Source organism: Octopus sinensis, linkage group LG17 (assembly GCF_006345805.1).
Source record: "Octopus sinensis linkage group LG17, ASM634580v1, whole genome shotgun sequence".
NCBI lineage: Eukaryota > Metazoa > Mollusca > Cephalopoda > Octopoda > Octopodidae > Octopus > Octopus sinensis.
The window spans coordinates 23,304,933-23,320,040 of record NC_043013.1 but is presented as its reverse complement, the minus strand read 5'-3'; the positions used below and the strand labels follow the sequence as shown (position 1 = coordinate 23,320,040).

The window sequence follows — 15,108 nt, the reverse complement described above, 5'->3', positions numbered from 1 at the left end:
AAAACAAAAATTTAATTTGGATTAGAAACCTAAGAATATGTAAGATTAGAGATCCATTATTTTCCTCAGCATAGATGTTCCTTCACAGGTTCTTAAGTCACTGCAATTTCCCCCTGATACTTAAAAAGTTTCCCACCTATGCACGAGTAGCCGACCAAATCATTTTAGTCTTAGAATTATCAGTATTCCAAACTGATTACCATGGAAACCAGTGAGGGTTATGGTCCTCTCGCTGTAGGCTTGCTTCAGAATCAAAACCAGAAGTTCGTTTGTATAAATATCCTTTTTGCCAGAGAGTGACTCTTTAATATCCATTGTGGAAGTCTATTTCTTGATTGTAATTTCAGTGATGTGCAGTAAAATAATGAGGATTCCTTAATTTTGGCACAAAGCCACAAATCTGGCAGGGTGGAGGTGGAGAGGGTAGAGATGATTAAATTAATGTCAGTATTTGATTGGCACTTTTATTTTTATCAGACCCGAACAATATGAAGGCAGAACCCTAGCCTACAGGGATTTGAACTCAGAATGAAAAGCTTGAGGGAAGAGGGCAGAGTCAGTCAAGTTGTTTTTCATCGGCCCTTCTTTATCCCACACAAAAAGAGTTGGTTAAGGGGGATGGGCCCTGTCTCCACTAACATTTCGACTCGGGTTATGATAAAGTGATGTAATTAAATAGCATCGTTCTATCAACTCTACCACCACTCTTTCTAACCATCAAAACAAAAAGTGTTTCTTATTGAGACAAGAAAGCAGAGATGTCTCTTTGTGTGAAGGGTTATGAGAGATAGGAATTCCATACCTTCCCCCAAAGACATTACTGGTATTAATGAAGTGAAAATGCTACAACTGGGAGTCAAAAACTTGGTCATGAGCTTCGTTTGCTAAAAGATTACATCTACTCTGTGGTACTCACTTTTAATAATAATAATAATAATAATAATAATAAACCATATTAATAAAACTACAGTAAAAAAAATAATAAATCAGTATTATCAGAAATTTAAAAAAAGAAAAACAAACAAGTGAGAATCAACCAATCAATAAAATGAAAAAAAAAATTAAAAATTAAAATGCTGCCAGGAAAAATGGAATTGTAAGGAAATCACAGAGATTTCCAAAAATGAAGGAAAAAAAATTCTGTCATTGTTCATGGAATGCAACCAACACTGTTTAATAATAATAATAATAATAATAATAATAATTTGGTTTTTCTTTGTTTTTTTTTTTTCCACAAGGCATATAAATAAAGTGAATATTTGCAGAAGGGATGAAGTCTGTCTCAAGCCTGAATGGCCATTTGGTCAGAGCTTTTTCTAGTTTCAATGGCATTTAAATGACTGAGCGTTCAAGACTCTCTCCAGATGCAGGACTTTCATCTGTCATAGTTCACCAGTTTTTTTCTGGTCCTCAATTTCTGTTGAGTGGACTGGAACCAATGTAAAATGAAGTGCCTTGCTCAAGGATACAACACACCACCCAGCCAAGGGATTGAAACCATGACCTAATAGTTTCGTGAGCTCAACACCGAAGCCATTCAGCCACAGGCGATGAAGAACATAAAAAGTCAAACTGACATTGTTTGTTGCCTCTCCAGGGACTTCTTTCATTCACCTCAATGGTAGGAAATAGCAAAAAGCTGACTCGGGTTTCAGAAGAAAGAAAATGAGAGAGAGAGAAACAAGACCAAGTGCTGTGACGGTTTTGTCCAAGGTTCTACCATTCCAACCAATTTGTGCAACAACATTAATAATAATAATAATAATAATAATCACGATGATGATGATGATGATGATAAGGATGATGATGATGATGATGATGTTGATGATAGTGATAATTTTTTTTTTAATTTAGGGGATAAACAAACCTCCAAATGTCTGGTTAGTGTGTTAAGGAAAACAAAGAAGTCCAAGCAAGCCCCTAGACAAAACAATAATGATAATAATAATGATAATAATAATAATAATGGTATTCTTGTCTTGGCTTCTTTTCCTTTCCTTTTTACTGTTATTTTTTGTATTTGTTGTTGTTTCTGGATTCCCCCACCACCACCTCTAGTTCTTTTCTTTTTTGGGTGTGGGATGTGGGGGGTAGAAACAACCCCTTTTTTTTTTAATGTCCATCCCCAACCCCCTTAAATATGCTGCTTCTGTCATCTTTCTTCCCCAAATGCTTCTGCTTTGTCTTCTCCCACACTTTCAGTCTGACAATTATTATTGTTGTTGATGTTGTTGTTGTTGTTGTTTGTGGTGGTGATAGTAGTAGTAGTGGTGGTGGTGTTGGTGGTGATGGTGATGGTATTAGTGCTGTTGCTACTGCTACTACTACTACTACTACTACTATTATTGTTATTGTGACATTTGCTGTTTGAGGTGTTAATTATACTACTACTACTACTACTACTATTGCTGCTGTTGTGACTCTTACTGCTTGTGGTGGTAATTATGTTGCTGCTGCTGCCGCTACTAATACAATTCGTCTCAGTGTCGTCACTGACATCTTTACTGCTAGTATTAATATTACCATGGTGATTGTTGTTATTGTTGCTGCTGTTGCTATCACTACTACTACTACTACTACTACTACTACTATTACTACTACTGTTCTGTTTAATGTTGTTGCTAACACTACTACAGCTATTGTTGTCATCCTTATTCTGTTTAATGTTATCGTTCTTATTATTACTACTACTACTACTATTACTACTACCACTGCTGCCACCACTACAACTACTACTACTATTTGTAGTAATCTGTATAATGTTGTTGTTGTTGTTGTTGTTACTGCTGAGAGCAGTGTCACAAACCGTCGTCGTTGTTTTTTCCTGAGGAATTTCTCTTTTACTTCGTAATGGATCCAGGTTTTTCACTTTGTCCTTCAGCGAATCCACGATTCGGTTCAATTTTAAAGACTGCTGGATCTTTGGCCTGCTCTTTGTGGTCGATTTCGAAGAATCGGCAGCTTTCAACTCTTCACTGCTTTTCTCCTCTACACTGTCCTTGCTGCTGTGGCTCAACAGGTGCTTAGCCGTGGAACCGGCCCTGGCAGGGATTTTCTTCACGCTCAGATCTTCAGCCCTGTCGCTTGTGTCAGTCTTCATCTTGGAATCCTTCTTGCCCTCCTTCACAGCAATCTTGTCCACACAACTGCTCAGAGCCGACACCGATTGTGCCACTGATGGCACACTGCTGGCAACAGCAGTTGCAGTGGTAGTGGTAGTAGTAGAAGAAACAGAAGTAGTAGTGATAGTATTAGCAGTAGAAGCACTTGTTGCCATGTGGCCATTGTTTTCGGGTTCAGAGTCTGCTTGGCCGTTCATCAAGTTGCCCCCTTGAGACAAAGATGGGAAAGAAGAAGCCAGACTTGCTGGTAAATTGAAGTTGCGGAGGTTTTGAGCAGCTAAAAGAGGGTTATAAATAAGGGGCTTATATAACAGTGGGAATGATGGATGAGGGGTGGGAGGAGGTGAAGATGAAGTTTGTGATGTGGTTGAAGTCGATGTACTGACTTGCTTGTCCGTTGTGCTGTTCAAAGAACCCTTACTGTCGAGCTGGTTGCTGCCACCGATATCCAGACCAGCAGCTCCAGACGTTGCAAGAGTCGGCGCCGTCAAGCCAGGCAAATTAAATCCAGGGAAATTAAACATAGAATTTCCCATCCCCAAGTTGGGAAGTGTGCCAAATGGTAGTGAAAATGGTAGCTTGGAAAAAGCTGCTAGGAGAGCAGGGTTGGCATAGCGGAAGGCGTTAAGCTGCGCAGCAGCCGCAAGTGTGGTCGGATCTGCATAAGCCATATGCTGTGGGTAGGAGTCACGGGCGTTGCGACGTCGACGACCACTGCTACTAACAACTCGTGACTTCAAAGTTTCTGGTAAATTCCCCTGAAAGATAAACAAGGAGATTGAGTTTAACCCCAGAAGAGGAATGCAAAAAGGAAAGACACAAACGAAACTCTTTGCACATCAGATTTAAAACAAGACACTCTCATCAGGATAATGAAAGCAAAAACATGCATGATAATCAACAGAAGAAGAAGAAGAAGAAGAAGAAGAAAAAGAAGAAAAGAAAGAGAAGAAGAAAAGAAGAAAAGAAAGAAAAGAAGAAAGAGAAGAAGAAAAAGAAGAAAGAGAAGAAAAGAAAGAGAAGAAGAAAAGAAGAAGAAAGAGAAGAAAAAGAAGAAGAAGAGAAGAAGAAGAAGAGAGAAAAGAAGAAGAAAGAGAAGGAGAAGAAAGAGAAGGAGAAAAAGAAGAAAGAGAAGAAGAAAAAGAAGAAGAGAAGAAGAAGAAGAAGAAGAAAGAGAAGAAGAAAAAGTGGAGGAGGGGGAGAAAATCAGGAGTAGTGTTTGTGCTGTTTTCTGACTTTGTAAACATGTCCACGTGTGTTAGACAGATGGAGTTTGAAAAGGTGCTCAGAGTTATTGTTTGTAAGATGGTTAATAAGTTTTTTTTTAGGCAGCACTTGCCAAATAATACACACTCACACACACACACTCTTCTTGAAAAGCATGTTAATAAATATTACTAAGAAGAAGAAGAAGAAAAAGAAATGGAAAGGTGTTAAGTAGAATATGAAACACTCACTTTTGACATGACTAGTTCTGCCCACTTTGGATCAACATCAAAACATGGATTTTTCTGCAGCCATTCTCCAAGATATTTCAATGGAGGGGCTTTGGCACCGGTAATCTGCAACAAATGAAACCAAACACAGCCTGCACTGACATGGTTAATTATAACATCATCGTTAATATATTTATAAAGAAGTGTAAGGGATCATTAATTAAGCATGAACGAAACCTTTAGTAATTAAAATTATGTAATGACATTACTGAGACAGAAGATATAGACTAATTAGCAGATCTTGTTAATTCATTTGCCATCAAACTTCTCGTTTACATTGAAAAATATCAAGAGTCAAGGGAAACATTCTTCTGGTGATGGTCTTTTGATTTTGATTTAGTTCCACCAGACATTTGCTTCCCAGTCAAACAAGGGAGCAGCTAGAAGTAGCAAAATCTCCCTCATGTCACATACCGCAATCTTGAAAAAGAAAGACACACTGGATTATGTAGTCTTAGATAGACTATGCCTGAAAAAAAGATAGAATAGTCATGCTTAGAATACCCTTGACTATCAGCTACATCTGGGCTAACTTTAGATTACACAGCAAGAAATTAGTTTGATCTCTTATCTGCAAAATGAACCCCCTAAAAACAAAGTATGGTGTTCCAAAAAGTTCTTTTGTCCAGTAGACTGAGAAGGAGATTCCACAGAAACTGTTTTAAGACCTTCATGATATAAGGAATATGAAGATAATCAAGTCTCTAATTAATGTACAATTTCAAATTACTACAGCTTTATGGCTTAAGAGAAAGAAAAAAAAAAGCAATAAAAAACTGAATGCAAAGCAAATTCCAAAAACTGCAGGATTAAGGCTGAACAGAATGCAGACCAATGTCCAAGAAATGAAGAGAGGATAAAGATGGATGCACTGAGTTTGGTTTATGTTTTATTAAAGGGTTAGTGAAATCAGATCCCTGTGTAGAAGCCAGTGTGAAAGATGGATGAGCCACTGGCTGAGGTTATTCATAAGGAAAGGCTTGCCTAATATATATATATATATATATAGCCTGGTGCAGCCTTCTGGCTTCCCAGAACCCCGGTCGAACCGTCCAACCCATGCTAGCATGGAGAACGGACGTTAAACGACGATGATGATGATGATGATTTATATATATTAAGTATAGGAAAGAATGGAGCTGAACGAAGATTTAACAAAATTCCTTTATTTTATTTTATTTAATATATAAAATTTCAAATTTCCGCACTAAGGCACGGATTTTATGCCCTATGGTCGTAACTTCAACCGTGCCCTTTCTGTTGTGAGTTTGCTACCCAGGTATCGGTTATCTTTCGAATTATCCATAATAAGATAATTCATTTGTCTACTTATATTTATATATATATATATATATATTAGTCAAATCTAATACAGCTATAGGTCAGACCCGATTCTGATTGGTCAAAACATTGATGACGTCTCGTTCTGCTGGACTAGCCACCTAACGGGATGATTGGTCAAAACATTGATGACGTCCCGTTCTGCTGGACTAGCCACCTAACGAGATGATTGGTCAAAACATTGATGACGTCTCGTTCCGCTGGACTACCCACCTAACAGGATACAGTCATGGATCAGATCTAATTTCAATCCGTCAAAAACAAGGATGACGTATTTCTTCCGTGGCCAAACTGTCGTTCTGCTTGGTTGGTTTCCTAACAGGATATATTCGTTGAGACTGAGTTTTGATTGGTTGGGAACTATATGACGTCAGTGAAAAATGCAAGTGAGACAGCTAAGCTGAGCTGATATAAACCCAAACAATTCACAAAATTCACCAAAACTATACGAACAGACACCAACCAAAAATCATTACAGTTGCTCCCATTGGAACACAAGATAAAATCTAAAATGAATTCCTCGCTTTTCAAGAACATGAATTTTTTATATTTGACTCTATTGAATGCATATCACCACTATGAACTACTACATCATACTCTTTAAACATATAGCATGGACTTGCTTTACTATATATGAATTTTTTATGTTTGATTCTATTGAATATTATATATGAATTTTTTATATTTGATAGCATGAACTATCTTTTTTATATATAATTTTTTTTGATAAGGTTCGTCATTTCAAGAACCGAAACATGTTAAATAAATAATGTATATATAAAAATTAAAATTTGTCTAATATAGCAGCATTTTCAAACTTCATTTTTTACAAATATATATCCACTCGTATACGAGCTAATCTTATTATAAATATATATATATATATATATATATATATATATATACACACACACACAAGTAAAGCCACATCTAACAAAGAATGTTGTGTTTAGTGAAGTTCACCAGTGTATGAAGATATATTAAGGTTATGGAAAAGGTTGGTGGCTGTCGAAGAAATCATTTTTTTTTTTAGAGTTCTGCACAGAAACCTTGATTCTGAGAAATATATGGAATCTTGGTTATTCAGAGGAATTCATTTATTAGCAATTTGTTATGGGGCCAATAGCATGTCATGGTTACAGTGTTTGTGCAGACACAGAGGGATGAAGGAATTGAAGAAACACTCCTTGAAAATGTGTCAAAATGTATACAAATGGGTACAGGTATAACTGTAGGGCTAAGAATTTCATTTGGGTTCAGTTGCTATGTGTGCCACTTTGGGTAAATTTCTTCAGCTATTATAGTTTCAGCCTGACAAACATGAAGACAGTTCTGCTGTATGCAGGAGAAACATGGAGAGTCATAAAGATCTCCATCAACAAGCTCCAAACGTTTGTGAAGAAATGTCTCTGGAACTTCTTTCAGATGCTATGGCAAGACAGATTCATAAACACTTGTAGCAACAAGTGAACCCAGATCAAGTAGAAGGAAATGGGGCTGGTGGATACACAACCCTACATAAACCCCATTTTCAACATTACAAGACAAGCCTTCCTAACAACACACCAAGCAGATCAGACCAAAGGCAACATGGAGAAGGACCATGGAAACCGAAGCACTGATGACAGGTAGCTACACCTGGGCGCAAATTATAATCCATTGCCAAAGATGAAAACAGATGGCAGTCTTTTGTTGGAACTCTATGCTCCAAAAGGGAGTTAAGGAAAAGTTTTGGGCCGACTAATGTCAGGTGGATGAAATGGGTAAACAGACGCTATGCAAAGCTGTTGTGTGTGCTTGTGTGTGTGTGTGTATAATACACACACACACTGACAGAATGAGCATTGGGATCAACAAAAACCCTTCAAGGCATGCCCCAGCATGGGCTGCAGTCCAATGACTTAAGCAAGAATAAATGAATAAATAAAATGTAGAAGGAATAGAAATAAATAGGAAACTAAAAAAAGACAATTTATCTGCTCCCAAAATATCAAAACCAGATCTCGGTTCAAAAGCAGCCTGAGCATCTCTTTCTTTTTAAAGACATGGTGCATCTAAGATTACACGGGTCAATGTATATATAAGAACAGTATATATAAATGATTAAGAAATTCAGTTTGGAACAACAAAGTCCTCAGTTCAATTCCACTGCATATAAATGGCTGGGTATTCCACAAAGACACATACCCTTAATGCAATTCTCAAACAGATCTGACATGACACAGGGTGGGACAAAGCTGTTCTTTCAGATTACAGCTACAATCTGCCTGATGGGTTTCTTTCTATACACACACTTTGTTTTGTCATTTTCTCTTGTTTAGAGTCGACCAATATTTTGTGAGTGAAATTGAACAGGTGGAAACTGTACAGGAGCCTACCATGTGAAAAGTGCCTCTAACTCTAAGGGTATATGTGTCTATGGAATACCCAACCATTTTTCAAGCTGATTCAAAGAGAAGCAAATTCTGTTGAGCAAACAACTGAAAACTTATCAAGATTATCAGAGATCCAGACATGCACACAATAACCAAAGTGCTCTTCCTTTAACAGGATGGCAAAGGGGAGTTCAATTCAGCTGCTAATTCTAGCAGGCCAAGCAACTACATACAGGTTCCTTTGTTGGCTTGTCAGAAGAAAAGTATTACAGGTTGTGAAGGGATTTGGATGAAGTAGTCATGTCTGCAAATAAAAGCAGTGATTAATCTTTTCTATCTCACCCACCAGGTCTGTAGAGCAATGTACGTAACCAGGTGAGATTTTCCCTACTCTATGGCATCAGATGAGTTGGTTGTGATGCTGTATGTGAGAGGGTCTGTCATGTTTAGTGACAAAATAAGTCACATTGCTTTGTAAGGTCCAGAATTGGCAGAATCTGGTGTGGGTTTGCAAGCCACAACTAATTCAAAGCAAAGAATACGATTAAACAAATATAATTGTCATAAGCAAAGGAGAAAATTATCCACGCTTCAAGCAATTACATTTATTCCTGCTAGAATTAGACATTAAATCCTCTTTGAACAACTCTACAGAACACATCGGATAATGGAGTTTTAAATATATCTGAAAACATATGGGATGTTCATGGCTGAAATACTTTTAAACATAGGTCTGTTTAATTAGGACTGACCTGAAAATATAAAAGGTCTGAAAAAGGTCTGTCTCTTCTAAATTCTACTGTGAATGCGCCATACTTTATTATTTGTTTCGTCCTAGTTATATTTATTTTGTCCCAATCTAAAGATTTTAACTTTTTTTTTCTTTTTATTCAATTATTACCATTTATTCCATCCTTTGCTGTTACCAAAGATACTATGGCATATTAGAGTCAGTTCTAACAACTTTCCTCTTCCTGATCACCGTTAAGTAGCAGACGAACATTTCTAGCTTGGAACAAAATTCCCAAACTATTTATTCGCATGTCGTTAGACGTAAGAAAATTTCACTCAACACTACAAACGTTCCTCTCGTTAAGTACACAGCAATGATTTGCACTGACCAGGGAACCTTTTTCTTTTTTATTGTTTTTTCTGTTACCACGAAGTGAATCAGGCCACCAAAAATACATTTTCATTACCATAAACACAAAGTAAAACAGGTTACATAGATATTTAATGAACTAATAACGCTGAAACAAAGAAATTTCTTTCTCTTTACTAAACTGAAATATTTTTCTTTTTGACTAACCCACTTCATCCTTGACCCTTGAGAGCAAAATAAAAATCATCTAACAAGTCAAAAGCACAGAGTAATTCCAATAGACATTTCAAACTATTCATTATACAGTATCTATGTCAGTAAGACCCTTGACGAGGGGGAATAATCCCACACTTTGCACAGACTCCAATCAATATGGTTGGTCAAATAGAAAATGTTGTTCATCTTGCTGGCTGTAGATATCACTGGGCTTTGGTCATGCAGGAGCACCGCCTTGAAGGGTTTCATTGAACAAATCAACCCCAGTATTTAAGTCTGGCACTTACTGGTATTATCTGATATTAAGTTTATTATAAACATTGTCTTATATTTGTTATTGATTACATTAAGTGTTTGTTCTTAGGTATGAATACAGTAATGTGTTCACATAATTAGATTTGTGATGACCCTTGTGTGTGTGTGTGTGTGTGTGTGGGAGGGAGGGAGGAGTAGTAAGGAATAGGAACAAAGGGGAATTGGTAGATTATGTGTATCATTTGCCCTGCAGATATTTAAACTGATAAACAATAATAAAGAAAAGAGGCTGTAACACAAAATTTGAATATTTGTCATTTAAGCCAACTCAATCAAAACCATTTATGTTCCAACTATCAAAATATAGTTTATACTTTAACCATTCAGAAATTGATAAATATTGGACTCCCCAATTTTTCAACACTGCTCCCCTTCTTTATTAATGAAATGACAAAACAAATTTTGTTTCCATAAAACTTTTCTTTCTTCTCCAAAATGTTGCGACAAGTTTAAAAAATTGGAAACCATTTTTGAATTTCAGTAAACATACCAAGTCACTCCCGCAACCATTCCTTACAAGGAACACTGGTATTTATGTTTTATTAGTCACCACTCCTTGTCTATTTTCAGAAGAACAAACAACTGTAAGGAAAGCTTTCAACTGCCTGGAATGGCAGTCAAATCACCCTCGTATAGCATCCTGACAGCTTATACAAAGAAAGGATTGATTGGATTACATAAAACATACCCCCCCCCCCCCCAAAAAAAAAGATGGAAGAACTTAAACAATAAAACTGCCTCAGAAGAAACTGAACTCAAAAATATGGTTTGATACTGCAGCAATTCTCCCCTAGCTAAACCAACACCCAGCACTTCCATGCCTGGCAGAAACTAGAGAGTGGTTTTCAGAAGTTAATGCTAGAAACAAGAATTCATCAGTTGTCTCTCACCTTGAACTAATCAGAGATATTCTACAAAACTGATATCATTGTTAGAACTTCCTTTCCATTCATAAAGCGCCGACTCTGACACCTTTAAGTTTACATTTTTGAAATCTAATTGATGTTTGCCTTGTTAGCTTCAGCAATTGTTCCCTATACCCTTCCCCTCACATACAACATATTAAAATGGCCAAACAATGCAATCATGAAGAGAAGATCTCTGACATGTTGGGTAATGCTAAAATACTTCAATCATCCTCAAGATCACCATTATTAATCCAACCACACTGACAGAAACAAAGGATGGAATACGAAGAATGATCCAAACTTAAAATCCAGATGAGGTCATCAATCCTATTTTCAACAGAACCACTAAAATCCCTGCATTTCAAACGAGGATTCGTTTGGTTATAAATTTTGTAAGAGAAACAAACCAGAAAGCGAGCTTCTCCACATGGAATGGTATCTTTCTGGTACTTGGAATGGAATTCCAAGAATACAAGAACATGTGGGTAGACATCTGTACTGAGAAAACAAATAGATCTTTATTTTTACCGATTCCTATACAAACATTAAATTATTGGTTTGGATTTATGGCTTAAAACAGTTTTACCAGGACTTTTTAGAGACTTCATTTGTGGGCAAATTGAAATTTGAACCAGGCAAAATTTTGCCCTAACTCAACTAGGTTGCTTGACCTGCAAGAAATAGCAGCCAAATCTCTCATACTCTGCTTTCTTAAGAAAGAAAGGATAATGTTGTCTTTGATATAGATGTCTATAAAAAGACAAGATAGCACAGCTGAAACCCTTTTAACTAATCGTCAGCTTAATTAGAACTGACTAGTAACTGAACAAGAAGAAATTATAGAAGAAATGATGGAATACAAATTTATGAAAGGAAATAAAATTGTGCTTCATTGATGGCTTCCTCAAAAACATTTGTGGCACAAGAAAAGTGGGTTAGTTTTGACTGCATCTTAAGACTTCATTGATGGAGAAGTTTTTTCTCTAAATATAATCTGGAACATAGGTAGGTCACAAATCGAGAAGGAGGAATTAATTGTTTAAACTCTATTTTATCAACCTTGATGGATTCAGAATATAAGGGACCTTGATCAAATACCACAAGGCATTTATCTGATGCTCTCAGGACTCAATGCTTCACTGTATTTAGTTACCATTCTTTTTTGTTCTGACTTGAGATCCAACCAAGACTAACTTCAGCATCCATTTTCCTAGCATTGGAAAATAAGGAACCAATGAGGGGGGGGGGGCGTCATCCTAACAGACTATATATGAACTCCTCCAAAATGTGCGACCGTGTGCCAATGTCAGCAATCATCATCATCATCGTTGTTGTTGTTGTTAGAATAAGGGACCACTATGGAGGAAGAGCTGAGTTCTGGCACAACACCCAAAATGCTGCCTAAAAGACTGAAAGAAAGGAGAATTGAAACTTGTGCTGCTGACCGGCAGAAAAGTACCATTCTTATATTCTGCAAGAACCCTCAGGAAGACTCTTGAGATTTTAGGAGACTTGTTGTCACCAAACTTCAAGATAAGACACCTGCCTTTTTGTCTGATGCTCTACCAATTCTGTCTGCTTGCTGTTTTCAATAACAACAATAATGATCCTTTCTACTATAGGCACGTGGCCTGAAATTTTGAGAGAAAGACAAAAATAATGGAAAATACAGAAAAATGCAGAAATTAAAAAATGTTTGCAAGTCTATCCGACATTCCTTTCCTGCTGTAATTTTATTCCTTCTCCCCAAACCCAAAAGTCGGATGCTAGAAACTTACAAATATATTAGTCTTCAAGTGTTTTGAAAACTGAAAATTCAGTGGAGCCAGAATATTTTTATGAAAAATGTGTACTTTAGGGTGTTTGTCAAAGTTAAGATTCATTTGTGGTAAAATGCTCGGCAAGCTCCATCAAGCCGTGTCATCGTGCCCCGACGCCTTTTGCCATTAAATTTTAAAACTTTTCTGTTGTGCAGCCAACACAAACCAAGTTGGCGTTTAGTGAGGGCATTCAGCCATGAACACCAAACGGGAAGCATTACACGTCCCACTTTCTGTTTAAATCTTCTGTTGCTTATTTGCTTCAGTAATTAGACTGTGGCCATGCTGGAGCACTGCCTTGAAGAAGTTTTAGTTGAGTTATTGACCCCAGTTCTTTTTTTAAGCCTGGTGTTTATTCTGTTGATCACATTTGCTGAACTGCTATGTTACAGGGATGTAAACAAACCAACACCGAGAGTGGAGAGACAAACAAACAAACACACCCAGACGTCCAGCAGGGAGAAACTCTAAATGGGTTTTGACTACAATCAGAGGTGTCCTTTTAATAATAATTCTGCTTGCCATTGCGTTCCTTGGCCCTGTCGGTAATGCTTTCATGGGATTAGAAAAAAAGGAGAGAGAGAAGAGTCCATGGCATGAGGCAGAAGGGAGGGAGAAAAAGAAGATAAGGCAAAGAGTGAGACAGAAAGGGGGAGAGAGAAGCGTCCATGATGTGAGGGAGGGGGAATGTAATATTTATTACATAGTTAAAAAAGTTAGTTGAAGGTAGAGGAGGAGAGTTAATATGATTTTATCAGAGGGGTGGTGTTCTGATGGTGAAAGGCAGACAGGGAGAGAGAGAGAGAGAAGAGGAGAGAGAGAGAGAGAAGAGGGGGGAGAGAGAGAGAGAGAGATGATGATGGTAGTGGTGACTGGATAGTGAAAAGTGTATTTATTTTCATATCACCCATCACTTAACACATGCACATAAGTGCAGTTCTGTGAAATATTCACGCCTATTTATGCAGCAGATATTTGCAAGGTAATTAAAGGTTGTATCATAGGCATGGAATATATTTTTTTGTTTCCGGGTAAAATAGAAAAATGAAAGTGGATATTTATTTTATGAGTGCTGTGTATTAAAGCCTATAAAATTGTGCATAAAGTATATAAAGTGCGTTAAGTAATCGTATTCCAGTTTCCTTCACTTTTCAATGAGTAGCAGATGAGCGACCATCTTTCCATACAGACACAACACAGGCTACGCTTTCAGTTGTTTTGGATAAAGTTTTCAGAAATAACCCAATAAGTTTTACCATTAATTCCATGAAGTATTCCTGGGTCTTGCTAGTAAGTTAATTTTTGTCTTACACCTTGTTATGTCTAAAGGTAACAACTGGCAGCTGAAATTCTTCACTTTTATGAAATATCTCCTGCAAACACTTGAAATGCCAGCAAACATTTTGGTCCCAGTTAATAACTAAAGGAATTCAGTTAAGACATGCGGGTTGGGAAGAAATGAACAAAATGACTGTAAAATTCCATCATCCTCATTATTTAACATCCGTTTTCCATGCTGGCACGAGTCGCATGGTATGAGAGGAACTGACAAAGCCAAGGGCTGCACCAGGTTCCAAGGTCGGTTTCGGTATAGTAACCACAGCTGGATGCCCTTCCTAATGTCAAACACTTTACAGGGTGCACTGAGTGTGTTTTATGTGACACCTTGGTTTTAGGGGACCAATTCTGTTGTGGTGGGCAAGCCTCCTTCAGCACAGCAATGTGCCACATTATCACAGTCCTATGTCCTCTCCTTCGTAAGGGTTCTGTGTTTTGAACTCGCCCTTCAATACTTTGTCCCATGTCTTGCAGGATCTCCCACTTCCTTCCACTTTAAGTAACCAGCACTCCTTTATGAGAGCTACTGGAATCCATCCACACCACACAATCCAAACCAGTGCAGCCTCCTCTCTTGCACCCTGAATCTAATTCCTCTTATACCCAGTTCTCTTGGTCTGCCAGTGCTCTGTCCTACATGTACACTGACATTGCACATCCAACAGAGCATTCACACCAACTTCATTCCTATCTTGCCTTCACATCTCCTCTGCTTTCAGGGCCCACATTTCACTACCATGTAGCATTGCAGTTCACACACAAGCATCATACAATCTTCTTTTCACTCAGAGAGAGAGAGAGAGAGAGAGACCTTTGGTTGCCAACAGAGGTAAAAGCTTTCTGAACCTTCTCCATCCTATTCTTTATTCTTGCAATTACACTTTCTGTAGATTCTCTTCCACAGATTTATACAAAACTTTTTGACTCAGTGTCCACTTTCTTTTCTTCTTTTTTTTTGTTGCCTTTTGTTTCTTCTTGTAAACAGTTAAGAACAAGCAAAACTGGATTACGGGACAGTCCTGTTGAATTTTGGAATTTCTGCATTTCCTCTGTATTCTTGTCTTATCTTTGTTTT

General features: G+C 37.4%; 1 protein-coding gene across 5 annotated transcripts in view; it reads right to left on the bottom strand.

Annotated features, from left to right (window-relative positions):
- Window positions 1-1,138: 1,138 nt before the first annotated feature.
- Window positions 1,139-15,108, bottom strand: part of LOC115221116 (chromodomain-helicase-DNA-binding protein 8) — a 158,239-nt gene continuing 144,269 nt past the window's right edge. For 4 of the 5 annotated variants that reach the window (XM_029791330.2, XM_029791333.2, XM_029791331.2 and 1 more), the window contains 2 exons: window positions 4,580-4,684; window positions 1,139-3,880 (listed from right to left, as the gene is read on the bottom strand). In XM_029791330.2, the coding sequence (XP_029647190.1) occupies window positions 2,153-3,880; window positions 4,580-4,684 (1,833 nt within the window). In that variant the 3' untranslated portion in view covers window positions 1,139-2,152. The remainder of the gene's footprint in view (window positions 3,881-4,579; window positions 4,685-15,108) is intronic. The other variant, XM_036510432.1, reaches the window with a different exon arrangement.